This window comes from Schistocerca piceifrons, chromosome 7, assembly GCF_021461385.2.
Source record: "Schistocerca piceifrons isolate TAMUIC-IGC-003096 chromosome 7, iqSchPice1.1, whole genome shotgun sequence".
In the NCBI taxonomy this organism is placed as follows: domain Eukaryota; kingdom Metazoa; phylum Arthropoda; class Insecta; order Orthoptera; family Acrididae; genus Schistocerca; species Schistocerca piceifrons.
In genome coordinates, this window is record NC_060144.1 from 326219718 (window position 1) to 326238421 (window position 18704).

At 42.4% G+C, this 18704-nt stretch overlaps 1 protein-coding gene across 1 annotated transcript; it reads right to left on the bottom strand.

Moving 5' to 3' along the window:
• Positions 1-16561: 16561 nt before the first annotated feature.
• Positions 16562-18085, bottom strand: LOC124805672 (verprolin-like). The gene has a single exon (XM_047266242.1). The coding sequence runs from the start codon at positions 18083-18085 to the stop codon at positions 16562-16564; it is 1524 nt and encodes a 507-aa protein (XP_047122198.1).
• Positions 18086-18704: the final 619 nt, after the last annotated feature.

An 18704-nucleotide genomic window follows, 5' to 3' on the forward strand; every position in this document is an offset into this window, starting at 1 on the left:
CACTCTAAGTTCAAGGATGTTATTCCGAGCTGCTGCTGGAGAAAAATTTTGTAGTCAACAACCGTATGTGTGGGGTTCGATTTCCAGTCAGCATTGAACTCTTCGTCATATTATTTCTAGTTCAAACATGCTCACATGTCGCTGCTGATGCAACAAACCCATATTTAACGTTCGTTTTCTCTAATAAATAACAGCAATAGGTTCCGGGTTGGAGTCCTGGGAAGGAAAAAATTAATGTTTCGTCTCGTCGTTTCAGTTAAATCATGTAGCTACTGCCGAGAAAATCCGATATGTCACAGATGATTGTGCTTCGCTAACAATCCGATTAGGTTCTGGGTTCGAATCCCTGTCCAACAGAAAGCTTTACATCACGGCATTTCAAGTAAGTTACTTGTGCAGAAGCAATATTTAACATATCTCGTAGTTCGTTAACAGGGACAATAGATGCTGGGTAGGAATTTGCGTCCTTTAAAAATGTTTACGTTATGTGATTTAAAGTTGATATTTGCTAACTGATACTGTCTAAAATCGAGGTATATCACTCTCTGTATGCTTAGTCAGGAATGACTGTTAGTTTCTGTCGGTCACGAAATCTTTTCTGCACGTGCTGGGTTTGAATCCAAATGCAGATTGAGACGGTTCATCGTGTCATTTGAAGTTCATACATATTCTCAACTATCTGTTCGTGAATAACTTAAATTTTTAATATCATTTTGTGTTAAATAACAAGTACAGTATGATACTTTGAAGAGGAAATCATGAAAACAACGAATTTACTACGTGCATTACCTATCTGAAGTAATAATGAGAGTGGTAACATTTCAGATATGTCATTTATTGCAATAAATGTGAGCTTACGAGCCTTAAGGACAGTCTTATCTGTGATAAGGTGTTCCCTAATATTTGTAGTATCGTGGTACTGCTTTACAGCATGAGTTATTGCTGTACAGAGCAGTGTTTTCTAGTGGTGATTTGTTGGAACCATTTTCAATAGTCCAACGACTTTACCGAGAGGCGATTAGAGGACCTACTAGGCAGCTGCGTTATGAGGTTTGTATGGGAATCAGGTGTAATGCAATTCAGGTCGTTCGGATACTTTTGAGCACGACTATACCTCACGCCAAAGTTACCGTGTGGATAAAAGACAGCACATTATAAATTGTTTGTCATAACTAAAATATTTAAAAATATGAACCACCTTGTGCAAACGGCCATGTCCATTTATATATACATCACATAAACACAGTACACAGTAGCACATCTGTTTACATAACCTGCACATATTCTAAATATTGAAAATCCCCCTTAAACGGCGTATAAAGTAGTCTTTCGAACTCGGATATTTTAAATAAAGAAATATTTATACGATCTTGGCTTTAAAATACTTTTAGCAAGTAAAACAGGTCGCTCCTTCTGTCTTCTCAAAAGGAGAAAATTCAGTCGAACAACGAAACATATTACCAACTACGTTACTTTCAATGTCATGAGACTTGTAACACATCTTTGTGGAAGAGGTTCGGAGCACAATTTTTTCCATAAAGATCTTGAATGTTAATTTTATCCGATAATAAAAGGAAAGAATAAAATTTGTTTATGCGCTGTTTTTCAATTCTTGATATGTCCTTCTGTTCATTTATTATCAGTCAATGAGGATCTTCCAATGTTCTTAGACGTGTTGTTGTCCTTCATCTGGAAAATATGAGACTCTACATACTTCGAGCGAAGAAGGTGCACAGAAACTCCACAATCTGGGTGTTGGGTGTTTGTTACCTTTGAGCTCTCCTTTACGTGTGCTGGCTACTACTAATGATGATTTTCAGTGACAATACCAGTGTCAGGCAAATTTCTTACTTTCCTCAAAATCTGACATCTCGCAAGCAATGGACTGTGTCGGCGTCAAGACCCTGAGCCTGTCTCACAACCTTGATGAATGATCAAGCGTTATTCACTTGTCATGTTGTATAGTTATCTAAGGCAGCAAATAAAGCCAGGAAGAAAGGAGTTTTAAAGATCTATTGAAAGATCTCGTTCCAGCAGTGCTACGCGGATATCTATGCGCCTAGCAATGTCCACGTCGGCAACCCACCACACCGCATGTTCCAGCGACAGCCGTTCTACGGACTACTTTGTAGTTTGTTCACAAAATTGCGGGACAACTAGCAGGAAGACCGTAACTTCTTGCAAAAACATTTCGAAGACAGCTCTTTTGGTATCTAGAGGTGTATATTGGCGAAGGTAGATCGAACTCCTCTATTCGAGACCGCATCGCTGAAAGCGTGGTTTCTCTTAATTCTACACGGCGGTCAGAAATGCCATGAAAAGCTAGCTAGTAAGTCTGGTAAAGGGAGGGGGGGGGGGGGAAGCTGTAGTGATAAATAACTGTTGAGATATAAATTCGATAGGTTACGTCGTTTCCGAGCTACTTAGCAATGAAATTAGACAATCAGGCGGCCCACCAGAGACGGGGTCGCCAAACGTGCTCTTCTTTTGAAAACGAGAGAAATTGGATATGTAACGGTAGTAAGAATCGAATCTTAGCCAAAGGCTGAGCAGTCTCGTGCTTTGTCATCTATGCTACAGGAACAACTGGCACTAATTGTGTCTGACTGGCGACCTGAATTTGCGGGACAACGTTCAGATTGGCTAACTTCGATGCTAATTAACTGGAAAAAGGAGCAACATATCGAAATTTTTTCTAAAAAATTATTTTTAGCACAACCTGCACTCTTCTCAGACTGTTTCTGACCACCCATTGTAATTAAAGTTAAACTTTCAAACCGCTGTAGAAATAACACCACTGGTAAGAATGACATCCCAGAAGGGGGGAAAGCGTATGGCAGAAGAAAAATAAGTAGTTACAAAATGCAGCAATAAATGGGGCTGTAAGTACCATAATTTAATAGTGGTCGACTACAAATGACTAATGAATCATAAAACAATGTCTAAGGTGTACTTTTGAAGTTACATAAATAGTTTAACGCAGTGTGCATCGGTATACAGGTGTGATCTGTTAGTTACGTAAGCCCATCCACCACGGCAAGGTCATACTACATAGGGTGGGAAAAATCGGTTTTTAATTGTCCTGAGGCCAAACACCGCATAAAAAGCATCACTCACATCGGTTTTTAATTGCCCTGACGCCATAAACTGCATAAAAAGCATCAATCACATCGATTTTTAATTGTCTTGAGGCCAAAAACCGCATAACGAGCATAAATCAAAATCAAATCGGATTATTAATTTCCGTGTGACTGGCGCAAAACATGTTCAGTATGATGTCACCGTTTTCTGCAACAAGTTCAAATCAAGAAACAGCATATTCCACAACTGATCGAAGTGTTTCCGGGGTCACGTTCAGAATGTGTTGCGCATTGCGTGCCTTCAATGCAGCTAAGTTTGCAATCGGAACACTGAACACAAACGTCTGTCAGATATCCCCACAGCCAGAAGTCACACGAATTAAGATCAGGCCAGGGACGGCCAGGCTGTGTGGAAATGGTGGCTGATAATTCTAACATTTCCGAAATGGCGTTTCAGGAGCTGCTTAACTGGATTTGCGATGCGCGGAGGTGCGCCATCTTGCATAAAAATGATCCCATCCACACATCCACGCTGTTGGAAAGCTGGAATGACGTGGTTGCACAAAAGACATTTATAGCGCTTAGCAGTGACGGTACAGGTAACAGGAGAGGAAGCACCTGTCTCTTCGAAAAAATATGGCCCTATGATAAATGATGTAAACCCGCACCATACAGTGGCCTTTTCAGGATGAAGTGGTACTGGTTGATTTGCGTGTGGATTTTCCGTTGCCGGTATTCGACAATTATGTGTATTGACATATCCTGTCAGATGTCTGTCCACAAAATCTTCTACGGCCACTCATTCTCCACTTCCATTCGAGCAATAAATTCTAAAGCAAAGGTCTCTCTTGCTGCCAGATCAACAGGAAGTAACTCCACCACATTAGTAGTTTTGAATGGGTATCAAAGAAGGATGTTTCGTAGAATTTTGCGCGCCGTCCTCACGCGTATATCCAATGTTCGGGCAATTCTCCGTGCACTACACGTTTGCACACCACCACTCGTCTCCTCCTCTTCGAGGTACACTGTGGTGTAAAATGTGCTCTTATCTATCCGAATTTAGCTTTTTCTTAAGGGGGGTAGGACGTCAAACGGGCCGTCTTGGAGCAAGAGAGACACCGCTGGACATTTTAATTTCCACTATCTATACTTTTACGAATAAATTCATAAAATTTTGTCAGCATGACCAGGAGGGATTGAGGATTCACAATCATAGCAGTGGAAGTTCAAAAGAAAATAACAAAATAATTTTTTTTACATGTGAAAATTCATCATTTTTTCACTTTATTGGCTGCGTTTGTTGCTAAAGGTACACGTTTCTTCATAAGTAAGAGCTTCGATGAATTTTGCACAACATACAAACCATACTTACTGGTGTATGAAACTCTAGAAATCATTTAATTTATCTAAAAATGAATGTGCTGTTACATTTCAAACTTCATGTTTAGAAAAAACTCAAATTTTATAGTTAATTATCTCAATTTTTTCCGCAGTTTTTTATAGATTTCGAAAATTCTAGAGTTTCATACACCTGTAAGTATGGTTTGTGTGCTGTGCAAAATTCATCGAAGAATCTCTTTTACTTATGAAGAAAAGTGTACCTATAGCAACAAATGCATCCAATGGTAAGTGAAAAAAAGGTGAAATACAAATGTAAAAAAATAAACTATTTTCTTATATTTTTGAACTTCCACCACTATAAGTGTAAATCCTGAATCCTTTCTGTTCATTCTGACAAAGTTTTATGAATTTCTTTTTAAAAGTATAGACAGTGGAAATTAAAAATTCCTGTGGTGTCTCTCCTGCTCCAAGTCGTCCAGTTTGATATCCTACCCCCCGCCCCCCCCCCCCCCTTAAGAGCTATAAGGTGACCACGTACTAACCGTGAAAAACACTCCATACCATAACACCACCTCCTCCGTACCTCACTGTGGGCACTATAGATGATGACAGGTATCGTTCTCCAGACATTCGACAAATCCAAACCCTTTCATCGTATTGCTACAGGATATAGCGTGCTTCTTCAATCCAAATTACCTGTTACTAGTCATCCACTGCCCAGTGGCTCTGCTCTTTAAACCATCTACACCATCGCTACTGGAGAAATGTGTGGCTTTTGAGTTGCTGCTCTATCATTGTACCCCATTCCTTTTAACTCCATAGGCACAGTCATCGTGCTACTTAGACGGCCGGTCGCCCTTGGAACTTACGTGTAATTCTTCAATTGATATCATGAGATTTTTGGCAACCACCATCCACAATATTCGACGGTCCGTGTTCGTCAGTTCAAGAAGTCTGCCTGCTCTCAGTTTAATTATGGTTGACCCTTCGCGTTTCCACTTCACAGTCACATAACCAATAACACACCTGGGCATCTTTATAAGGACTGAAACGTTCCTGACGGACTTGTTACGCTGGTGACATCCAATGACTGGTCCACATTCGCCGTCACTGAGCTGTTACTGTTTCTCTACTGACGAAAGAGTACTCTGCAAGTGACGTACTGGCGTAAGGGAAACTATGAGGATGGGCCGTGAGTCGTGCTTGGGAAGCTTAGTAGGTAGAGAGCATTTTCTTGCGAAAGGCAGAGCTCCCGGTTTCGAGTCCCTGTCCAGCACACAATTTTAATGTGTCAGAAAGTTTCGTATCAGTGCACATTCCGCTGACGAGTGAAAATTTCGTTCTACAATATTCCCTGCCACGCTTTTTACAGGGGGGGGGGGGGGGGGCTCACCTCTCGTAATATCTAGCGGTCAGTTCCATATTTCATAAGTGTGTACTTTTGCATTTTTGATCAGGTATTGTACACTGCTGGGAGTGGAGGAAGACACCACTGAATGTTAACCAGCAGCAGATGTAATAAGATGTGCACTTTCGAATAGGTTACCTTTGTTGTGGTTATTATCTCTTCTTTTGACACTAAAGTCTTGGTTTTTTTTTTTTTAGTTTCAAATTATTTCATTTGGTTTTTTTTCCGCTGCTCCCCTTCAAACTACTCTACCGGCCATTAAAATTGGTACACCACGAACATGACGTGCTACAGACGCGAAATTTAAACGACAGGAAGAAGATGCTGTGATATCCAAATGATTAGCTTTACAGAGGATTCACACAAGGTTGGCGCCGGTGGCGACATCTACAACGTGCTGACATGAGAAAAATTTCCGGTCAATTTCTCATACACAAACAGCCGTTGACCGGCGTTGCCTGGTGAAACGTTGTTGTGATGCCTCGTGTAAGGAGGAGAAATGAGTACCATCACGTTTCCGACTTTGATAAAAGCCGGATAGTAGCCTATTGCGATTGCGGTTTATCGTGTCGCGACATTGCTGCTCGCGTTGGTCGAGATCCAATGACTGTTAGCAGAATATGGAATCGGTGGGTTCAGGAGGGTAATACGGAACGCCGTGCTGCATCCCAACGGCCTCGTATCACTAGCAGTTGAGATGACAGGCATCTTTTCCGCATGGCTGTAACGGATCGTGCAGCCACATCTCGATCCCTGAGCCAACAGATGGGGACGTTTGTAAGACAACAACCATCTGCACGAATACTTCGACGACGTTTGCAGCACCATGAACTATCAGGTCGGAGACCATGGCTGTGGTCACCCTTGACGCTGCATCACAGACTGGAGCGGTTCCGGTGGCGTACTCAACCACGAACCTGGGTGCATGAATGGCAAAACGTAATTTTTTCGGATGAATCCAGGACCTGCTTACAGCATCATGATGGCCGATATCGTGTTTGGCGACATCGCGGTGAACGCACATTGGAAGCGTGTATTCGTCATTGCCATACTGGCGTATCACACGGCGTGATGGTATGTGGTGCCATCGGTTACACGTCTCGGTTACCTCTTGCTGGCATTGACGGCACTTTGAACAGTGGACGTTACATTTCAGATGTGTTACGAACCATGGCCCTACCCTTCATTCTATCCCTGCGAAACCCTACATTTCAGCAGGATAATGAACGACCGCATGTTGCAGGTCCTACACGGGCCTTTCTGGATATAGAAAATGTTCTACTGCTGCCCTGGCCAGCACATTCTCCAGATCTCTCACCAATAGAAAACTTCTGGTCAATGGTGGCCGAGCAACTGGCTCATCACAATACGCCAGTCACTACTCTTGATGAACTGTGGTATCGTGTTGAAGCTGCATGGGCAGCTGTACCTATACACGTAATCCAAGCTCTGTTTGTCTCAATGCCCAGGCGTGTCCAGGCCGTTATTACGGCCAGAGGTGGTTGTTCTGGGTACTGATTTCTCAGGATCCATGCACCCAAATTGCGTGAAATGTAATCACATGTCAGTCCTAGTGTAATATATTTGTCCAATGAATACCAGTTTATCATCTGCATTTCTTCTTGGTGTAGCAATTTGAATGGCCAGTAGTGTAATCCACACACATCCGGTAAATATGCTGGCGGTGCAAAATATTTTTGAGCAATTTATTACTTGCTATTGGAGACGTATTCACAATGCCATGTTCAGTACGTAATTGTGGCCAAATTGTTGTTTCAAGCCGCAGAAACCGAGTGCTGAGTAATGGTCTGTGACGAGGCAAACGAAGCGCTCCGTAATGCAGGTTCCCACGGCTGGGGTTAAGTGCTCCCTAGTTCGCTTCGTGCGGCACGGTCCGTTCTGGCAGGAATTCCTCTGAGAAGAGAGACGCGAACAGCAGAACGTCTTCCAGCGCCGGAGATCTTTCTCAGCCGGCAGAGGCGGAGGCAGCGGCGGCAGCGGACATTCATTCTCCTGTCTCGCGTGGCGTGGCGCGCACAGTTCCAAGCCATTGACTGCGGTCCTGCGGGAATGCCCTGCGGAGCCGAGTCGAGTAGTGGGGCGGGTGCGGCTGAGGGAGACTGAGAAGCAGGAGGGAGAGTGGCCAGAAGCCGCGGACGGGAGCGAAGGTAAACTTCCTTCACAGAGGAGGGACCCAAGTCCTGCTCGCATAAGTTTCAGGGCATGTCAGAGCGACGGAACTGACGCGGATCTCAGTGTTATTCTTGGAGGAGAGGATGGGCGTTAACTATGGAAGCGTTCAGGTGCTATTCTCATGGGCAGAAGATCGATATTATCTTACGCAGGGTTGATTTACATGACGGTTGAGATTTTGTAATATTTTTTTTTTATTATTGGTAATGGAAAATATACAGCAATTATCGCTGCTGCGATGGATCGTTCTGCATCTGCTGTAGTTGCATCAGTTAGCGTCAAACGGTAGTTATAAGAAGCGTTGAAAAAATGGCGGCTAGCGGTAAGCAGAAAGCGTTTTGTCATCTTCTTCACTTAATCTATTAGGCAAATTACCTGCTACAGTACTCAATATTTCGTACGTCCTTCCTGCATTTCTTCTTCCAGCGCATAGATAATTGAAAGCTTTCGCTGGGAGTCTTTCTTCATTCGTACGGCCCACATATTCGTTCCATTCTCTCCTATTCTTCTCTTTTTTCGTTTAGATTATTTATTCCAAAATCTTTCCTCCCATCTCCGTCTCCTTTACGATCCTTGGTTGGTTGTGCATGCTTTCATTCTTCTTAGGAACCTCATTTTTTGAGTCTCTGTCCTACTTTCTTGGTCTCTTGTCGTCACCCATGCTTCACATCCATATTTAGGGGTTGGCACTGATATAGTTCTTTAGAACCACGCTTGTGTCTCTTTCCTGGCTATAACCTGTAAAACTTTTACAATTGTTCCACATTCGGAAGTAACTTTATTTAATTTTTGGTCCACGTCGTGGTTGTGTTCATACACTATGTGATTAAAAGTATCCGGACACCTGGCTGAAAATGACTTACAATTTCGTGGCGTCCTCCATCGCTAATGCTGTAATTCAGTACGGTGTTGGCCCAACCTTAGCCTTGATCACAGCTTCCACTCTCGCAGCCATAAGTTCAATCAGGTGCTGGAAGGTTTCTTGGAGAATGGCAGTCCATTCTTCACGGAGTGCTGCACTGAGGAAAGGTATCGATAACGGTCGGTGAGGCCTGGCACGAAGTCGGCGTTCCAAAACATCCCAAAGATGTTCTATAGGATTCAGGTCAGGACTCTGCGCAGGCCAATCCATTACAGGGATGTTATTGTGTAACCACTCCGCCACGGGCCCTGCATTATGAACAGGTGCTCTATCGTGTTGAAAGATGCAATCGCCATACCCGAATTGCTCTTCAACAGTGGAAATCAAGAAGGTGCTTAAGACGTCAATGTAGGCATGTGGTGTGATAGTGCCACTCAAAATAACAAGAAGTACAAGTCCTCTCCATAAAAAACACGACTACGCCATAACACCACTGCCTCCGAATTTTACTGTTGGCACTGCATGAAGTTCACCGGGCATTCGCCATACCCACACCCTGCCATCGGATCGTCACATCGTGTACCGCAATTCGTCACTGTACACAACGTTTGCCCACTGTTCAATCGTCCAATCTTTACGCTCCTTACACCAAGAGAGGCGTCGTTTGGCATTTACTGGCGTGTTGTGTGGCTTATGAGCAGCCGCTCGACCATGAAATCCAAGTTTTCTCAACTCCCGACTAACTGTCATAGTACTTGCAGTGGATCCTGATGCAGTCTGGAATTCCTGTGTGACGGTCTGGATAGATGTCTGCCTATTACACATTACGACCCTCTTTAACTGTCGGCGGTCACGTCGGCCTCTGCGCTTTTGTGGTGTGCGTGTCCCTTCTCGTTTCCACTTCACTATCACATCGGAAACTGTGGACCTGGGGATGTTTAGGAGTGTGGAAATCTCGCGTAAAGACGTATTACACAAGTGACACCCAATCACACGACCACGTTCGAAGTCCGTGAGTTCCGCGGAACGCCCCATTCTGCTCTCTCACGATGTCGCATGACTACTGAAGTCGCTGATATGGAGCACCTGGCAGTAGATGGCATCACAATGCACCTAAAATCAAAAAGTATGTTTTTGGGGGAGTCCAAATACTTTTGATCATATACTGTATCTGATGCGTAAAATGTTTTACATACTCAATGGTTTTATTATTCAAGACTACTGAAATGCTCTCTTTTGTTTTACTTACAGACAATCTGAGATTGTATTCTGAGGCTATCTGCTGCAAGTTATAGGTCATATTCGTTTTCTACATTCATTGTTAGGTCATCTGCATGTAAGAGCGCATTTAGGCTATCGTTATGATCTAAATATACTCCTTTCGTTACTGTTTTCCAATAACTGATAACTTCCTCTATATACATATTGACTAGTATCGGGGATATGCAACATTCTCGTCTTACCGCTTTGGGATTCGCAAATCAATACAATTTCGGTGTCTGTGTATACATTTTTAATAGCATTTGTTATGAGGTCAGGCAAGGACATCGTCAAGAGTGCCAGGGAAGTGCGATTGCACTGCAATTATTCTCTATATACAGAAATGATCTGGCAGGGTGAGCATCAATTTGAGGCTGTTTGGTGATAGCGCTGTGGTGCACAGGAAGCTGTCAACGTTGAATGCCTGTAGGATGATGCAAAATGAGTCAGACAAAGTTTCTAGTCTGTGTGATGAGTGAAAGTTTGCTCTAAATGTAGAAATAGTAAGCTAACGCAGATGAGTATGGAAAACAATCCCGTTCGAGGAGCATTGATAGCATGCCGCTTGACACCATAATGTCGATTAAATTTTTAGACATAATGTTGCAAAGCGGTTTGAAATGGAATGAACACGTATGTGCAGTCGTACGAAAGGTAAAAGGTCAACTTCGGTTTATTGTGAGAAACTTAGAGGGACTCATTCGGAAGTATGTTTTCCCTCGTTCTGTTTGCGAGTCGAAGAGGAAAGGAAATGATGAGTAGTGGTACAAACTACGCACCTTACGATGCGGAATATATGTGAAGATGTAGATGTGGATGAACTCGAATATCATCATCAGTCCGCTGCCACTGTCCAGCGCCGCTTTCGAATTAAATACCGGAACGTTCAAATAGAAGGGATGGTACTTTCAGTTGTATTTCCAGGTGTTATTTTATTTGCGACATTTTAGTGCTAAATTAAACCATCTTCAGGTCTTTCTATAATACCTGGTGATATGTGGATACAGAGTTATCATCACTATACATCTCATGGAGGGTACAAAATATCGATACACTATGTTGAACCTTTTTCCCTGCTTGCATGAGTATTTTTTTCTATGTTTCATCCTCACTGTATGTAACAATTTTAGAGATTTTATCCACATTCGTCCCTTTTAAAACGCACCACGGCGCTGGTACCTCGCTGTTGTGCACCCACAGAGTCAGAACATACACATAGCATACACACACACATACACACACACTTCCCTGCTTATGGTGTGAACGCCAGCGCACATCAGCTATACTCTATATTAAGTACCTTCCTTCCGAAACTTTATTCGTATATGGTACGTCAAATTTGTTGAGACTGGTTGTTTATGCAAATGGGAAAGTGGTTGGCTTTCGATAGAGTTAGAAGCATCAGATCCGGGAAACTTATGTCTGTATCCCTAAGATACTGACCTCAACACGGAACTAAATATTGCTCACCCACATTATGAGGTGCGTTACCGACGCGAATGAAGGAAATAGTTTATGCAGGGTATTTGACATGTGGAAAAGGAAGATTAGAGGACAACGGAACAAACGAATACTCATAATAAACATTGCTTTGGAAACCAATTGCTTACCGATACGACATATTACGACTGAGTACATGAACACCTTAGAGCAGAGTCCCCGTACGTCCAAACTGAACCTGAGCGCTTGAAGACGACGCATTGTAACATGACCACCATTCTCCTCATCGATGCCCATACACGTTCCAAGGCCCCAGGCGTGTTCCGAATCCATTAATAGCCATCCACAATGCGCTCCCGAAGTTCATTGGCAGTGTCAACAGGGCTGCTAAACATCAAAGCATTTAAATATCCCCACACACACAAAATCCAGCGGGTTCAACCCGGGGGATCTGGTAGGCCGTGATATTCGCGAGACAATATTGATACCCTTGCTGTGGAAGACTCTTACTACATATTCTCAAACAGCCACGAGAAAGAGTGCCATGCACCATCATAAACTTACCATATAAGCATCCTTTCACCATAAGAAATATCTTCCAAATAGCCGATAAACTTGTACATAATAACACTTGTGTAGACGTCGTATAAAGAGAACCATTAATTTCCGGGCCTTACTAGAATTATTTGCTTGTTTCATTTTCCTCTTCCCCCCACTCTTATTTATACCTCTAACAATCAAACATCCTCTATTTACAGTCATAGCGCTTGCAACTGGGTCAATCTTTAATACGTGGTGAAAGGACGTGTGGAAGAAGATGGCCTTTGTGATCGTTTTCACCGAAGATGCAACCTTTTATGCCAGCAATAAGGTAATAAACAAAAGATTCACATTTTGGGAGTAGAAAACCCCCACTGTGAGGACCATTTACTGCACGTGACTCTTCCAAAGTGAACGTATCATGTTTCGCTGAATCTACTATTTGCTTTGTTTTATTCTTACCCGCGTAACAACTAATATATGAGATAAAATATGTTGCTACGAAAAGAGCCCTGGAATACTTTTTTAGTGATGCTGTGCTGTGACTTTCTTTGGATCATTAATTTTCAACAAAACCAAATATATTATGTTCTTATTATTCTGGATCTGGCTTTCTATTAGAGGAATATTTTTTCGTTACTGTAACTCGCCATAACGTTCAACGTATCTTCCTTACTTTACAGCTATTGGAAAGGTTAGTGAAAATTATTTCGTTATCAATATTGATGATACAGTATGCAATGATTGTTCAACATCAAAATTTTGCAGTGGATTTTTGTTAACAGTAAGACACCAATAAGTACCACGACTAACACGAGAACATGAGACTATTATCCAAGAAAAAGATGTTTTTACTAAAGGTTTGCCAGACCAGAACTACGCACAGCAAGATTTCTTTTATGTTATTAAGGTAAATTATCTTTTTGCACTGTTAGTAATATATCATCAGCAGCCGGCGTCAACCTGTAAAACACATCACAAAATCTGCTGCTCTGCTCTGCAATTCCGAAGCTGAAAGAAATAATTTTAGTTCACTATTACCTGTCCGCTTCTTTGCTGTATGATTGGTTTCATTTAATGCAGTTTGAATGCGCCGCGGCAGCGGCTCGTTCGTTCGTAGCGCAGCTCTGCACCACGAATGATATTTAAATAACTGAACATGTCTTAAAGGGATGGAATAAAATGCCAGGCAAGCTTATTACAAATCATAATGCAAGTTTTCACTAAGTAACTCTATTCAAAACATTTAAACAAATTAAGTTATTACACACCTTTCCAAATCTATGTCTAATGGCGTCCCTCTCTCAATCTTAACAAAAGAATGCTACGCAAGCGTACAATATAACGTCACAAGCTCTTCCTCCTCACGTAACTCCAAGAAGACGACAGAGAAATTAATGTTCGGCCTTTACTATTTATACTAGTCACATATTCTCATCTTTGTTTGATATTTAATAAGTATCGTCTGTGGCGGTTTCAGTACTCGCCGACAAAGATATTATTTAAAAAAATCACTACATAATTCTAGACAAGAACAAAACATGACACATAATGCTTTCTCTTTATTACATAAAGTTCACACAATCGTTGTCCACGCAATTACAATCATCCAGTTCAATTATTCTTCTCTTCTTTTTTTTAACCACATGTAATATGTGTTTTGCTAAGAGACGTTACGGAGCCTGTTACGAGCTAAAATTCGTGTTGCATTAAATCGGAATTACCAGTAGATGTCGCCCCATCTTACTATCAAAATTTTCTGTTATGAAAATTGTTTGGAAAGTACTCCTACATGTATTCTTGTAAAATGTTCAAAATTTTGTAGAGATTGTGGCCTGAAAATATCTACGCAGGAGAATCTGATCAAAGTCAGCGAGTTTACTACGAACAGACTACTGCAGAGTTGCGACTTGCGGCAGAGATAACATCTGCGGCTCAGCTGGCCACCGCTAGTTTCTAATGGCAGCTGAAATGAAAAATCAACGACTGTTAGAACGAAGAATGAACGTGCTATGTTTGTTCATCGTAAGTGGTTCTTGGATTTTCCGATGAGAAATTCAGTTAGTCGTTGTTTGCTGGCAGCCGGACTAACATCAGCCAAAATCGGGACTAGACTCGAGAGAATTCCTTGAGATTGTTATCGGCTTGTTTGAAATATATGTATGCCGATCTGTGATAATTTTTTCTTCACTTCGTGGGCCGAAAAGCATTAAGTAATTGATTTGTGTGGGAACTTGGAATTTTATGTGAGGAAACAGTAGTGGCTGCGGTATATAGCTTGTAGGACCGATTTCTCGTGGATAGTGATTTTATGCAAAACAGTTACTGAACGAAGTCTAGCCCGAAAACAACTTCTTTTTAGGAGATCAATATCTCTGTTAGATTGGAGATTTTCTGTTTTGTTATGGGAGGAAAGTGACATTATCACATGAAGGCGTTATTTGAATTTGAAGGCGGAGAAAGCACGCACTAAGGAAATAATACCTTTGCGTTTTTGTATTAGTGGGATTGAAGGTGAACGCAAGTACTTAGGAAATAGTGACTTTGCGATGTTTTGTAATGGCTTATTTTGAGATTTCACGATGAGCGTCGATGTATTTTACTTAATGTTTGGAAATCTCTACATAGACACTTGGACAGTGTTATCTTTGTAAGTAGGAGAACGGATAACTTACGGTTGTATGTGCTATAGTGAAAACAAATCTAAGTTAGTTGGATATTTGCTCGCTCGGTCTAGAATTTAGTACCTTTTCCTATAAAACCCTAAACGACAAAACAAAAACCATTGTTACTGAGGACACATTAACTGTCTCTCCAATCGTGCGAGTACTGTGTTTTAAATAATTTCAATAGCGGCGTATCTACGGGAAGTCCACATGAAGTAGGATTAATTTCATGTCTGTTTTAAAGTTCAAGCAGTCTGAATAGTGGCGGTGATACCCAGCCCTTTCTTCCGCTTAGAGGGATTTGTCTGATTGACCACCACTCATAAAATCAAAGATGACTTGTATCTGTACATGAAAGAAAACAGACAATAAAGACAAAAAAGTTTCTGTTTTAAAAAAATTACAAAAATGTCCATAGTCTCATTGGCTCCATATTTAGTATTCAAAAATATTATAAAAGGGAAGTTCAGTTTTATAGCAAATGAATATTTTGCAAACATCGTCAGGTTAAGTATTAAAAGGAGCCAAAGCTTAGATACAGAAAAGGCTGCAACGTTATGAAAATCAAAGATAATAATTACCAAAAAACTGGAAAATATTAGTTCAGAGTTGTTAATTACCAAAGAGAGAAATTGTTTCATATTTCTTAAATTAAAAAAAAAAAAACAGAATTTATGTCTAGGACTTTATTTAAAGGGGAAGATGATTAGTTCTTGAAAGACAAATAATTTACTTTTTTCTGAGAGTATGAGAATTTTAAAACGAATTAATGCGTTGGAGTTCAAGTTCTGTAAAGATATTACCGTGGTGTGTGGTTGCTGCACGCAAAAGTTCTCTCTGGTTAATGACGTCAATTAAAAAAGAGAATAAATTTTATCTTTGAAAGTGCGACGTAAAATAAATATTATTTAAAACTGCAGATAAGCACACAGCGGTTAGCTGGTTCTACATAATTAGGGTGTAAGTTTCAACTGGAAAGATATTTCTATGGTATTATCGGGACGACAGCTCGTATTCTTTTTAAAAAGTAGCTGAGGATTTCTGTTACGCCGTTGGATAGCGAGAAGCGTTTTCTTGTAGCAGAGTTACCCACTGGAAGATTTTATGTTGGTGGCGCCGAGTATCTAATTTTCTATCCATCGTATACTAAAGTGCGCAGCATATTCCACTGAAACTGAGATTGTCTTTGATGGTAGTTGTTCGTACGAACCGTGTAGATTTTTTGATATATGCATTACTAAAATCAAACCACAAATAGCATCTGAGCACATCATCTTCTTACTGGTATGTAGTGTGTGCTGTATGGAGAGAATAAATAACCAAGTAAAAGTGTCTATGTTGTGATCTGGACAGACGGCATTTCCCACAAACAAGTTTACTTCCGCTGGTTATCTTAGGATAGTCTTACTCGTGAAGTCAGGTGATGTTCTTCCACGATAGAGCTAACATAGCAGACTTTCGTCTTGTGCTTCTTGACTGTAGCTGAGTTAAACCAAAGAAATTGATTTCTGAAGTGCAACATTGCACTCCCATCATGTGTCACTATGCCTCTGTAGTGTCTAAATCGTATCATTTCAACTATGGTGGTCGTGTCTGTAGGGAGGCGCAGTACAATTCCTCATGTGTACATCGGATAGAACATGATTTACAACTGACTACAAAGGTTTAGGAACACATTCTATCACACAAACCAAATCATCCAGCAAGATTAATAACAAATGTGCTTTCAAAGAACTTTATTAATTTTGACTCGAAATACAGCCTCATCACATTACTTTTTGTTCCTAAAGGCAGTAAAAGGTGGAGGGCCACGAAGACAAAGAGGAGGATCAGATGCTTTTTTCTTTGTGCAAAGTTTAGGGAAGGCCTGCTTTCTGGGAGGGCCAGTGAGAAGCACGCCCTGTAGGGGCGATGGTGTAACATCCACTAAAGGCACCAACAGAGATACTTCAGGGGTGATCTTGCTGCCGCCAAAGATGGTGAGGGGCGGCTGCTCTTCATAACCAGTTGTTTCACAGCTCCCCAAGATGGTGCGGGGAGGTGTCTCGTCTTCGACAGTGTTGGCAGCGCCGCTCAAGGTGGTCGGAAGCGGCGGCTCTTCACAAAGGTAGTTGCAGCTGCCAGCAGAGATGATGGGTTCCAGCAGCTCATCGAAATAACTCATCTCGCCATCGCCCAAGGTAGTGGGGGATGGTGGCTCGTCATCAGCTATGACATTTCCAGTGCCTGGGGTGGTGGGTGGCAGTGGGTCAACAGGGGCATCAGCGTCACCGCTGCCAAGGACGGTGGGAGGCAACGGCTCTTCATTACCACTTGCATCACAGATCCCCAGGATGGTGGGGAGCAGTGTCTCATCTGCAATGATGTTAGCAGCACCGCACAAGGTGGTCGGAAGCGGCGGCTCTTCACAAAGGTAGTTGCAGCTGCCAGCAGAGATGGTGGGTGCCAGCAGCTCATCGAAATAACTGATCTTGCCACCGTCCAAGGTAGTGGGGGATGGTGGCTCGTCATCAGCTATGACGTTTCCAGTGCCTAGGGTGGTGGGTGGCAGTGGGTCAACAGGGGCATCAGCGTCACCGCTGCCAAGGACGGTGGGAGGCAACGGCTCTTCATTACCACTTGCATCACTGATCCCCAGGATGGTGGGGAGCAGTGTCTCATCTGCAATGATGTTAGCAGCACCGCACAAGGTGGTCGGAAGCGGCGGCTCTTCACAAAGGTAGTTGCAGCTGCCAGCAGAGATGGTGGGTGCCAGCAGCTCATCGAAATAACTGATCTTGCCACCGTCCAAGGTAGTGGGGGATGGTGGCTCGTCATCAGCTATGACATTACCAGTGCCTGGGGTGGTGGGTGGCAGTGGGTCAACAGGGGCATCAGCGTCACCGCTGCCAAGGACGCTGGGAGGCAACGGCTCTTCATTACCACTTGCATCACTGATCCCCAGGATGGTGGGGAGCAGTGTCTCATCTGCAATGATGTTAGCAGCACCGCACAAGGTGGTCGGAAGCGGCGGCTCTTCACAAAGGTAGTTGCAGCTGCCAGCAGAGATGGTGGGTGCCAGCAGCTCATCGAAACAACTGATCTTGCCACTGTCCAAGGTAGTGGGGGACGGTGGCTCTTCATCAGCTATGATGTCACCGCCGCCTGCAGTGGTGAGCGGCAGCGGTTTCTCTTCAGCAGCGATGTTCTCAACGCCTTGGGTGGTTCGAGGCAGCAGTGGTGACGGCGATGGCGGCGGTGGCATTGGAGGCGGCAATGGCTGCTCTTCACCAGTGATGGGGTAGCTGCTGTGCATGGTGTCGGTCATATTACAATCCTGGAAACAGAAGAATATTTGGTGTTGTGACTGACATTCTTGTATGTAGTACTGGTTTTATAGAAATCATTCGACTGTTATGTGAAGGGCATCAAATTTTTTGGATGTACACTGACGGAAAACATCGCAAAACCAAAATATAATTAATTCAGAGTATTGAAATTTCGATAATATATTTTTCTATGTAACATATCTAACTCATAGACATTACAATTCCGTATTTCTGGATTTCTGGGAGGTTTTCGACACTGTACAACACAAGTGCCTTGTAGTGAAATTGCATACTTATGGAATATCGTCTCAGTTATGTGACTGGATTCGTGGTTTCCTGTCAGAGGGATCACAGTTCGTAGTAACTGATGGGAAGTCGTCGAGTAAAACAGAAGTGATTTCTGGCGTTCCCCAAGGTAGTGTGATGGGCCCTTTGCTGTTCCTTGCCTAAATAAATGATTTCGGAGAAGATCTGAGCACACGTCTTAGGTTGTTTGTAGATGACGCTGTCGTTTATCGACTAGTAAAGTCGTCTGTAGGTCAAAAAGAAATAGCAAAACGATTTAGAAGAGGTATCTGTATGGTGCGAAAATTGACAATTCAACCT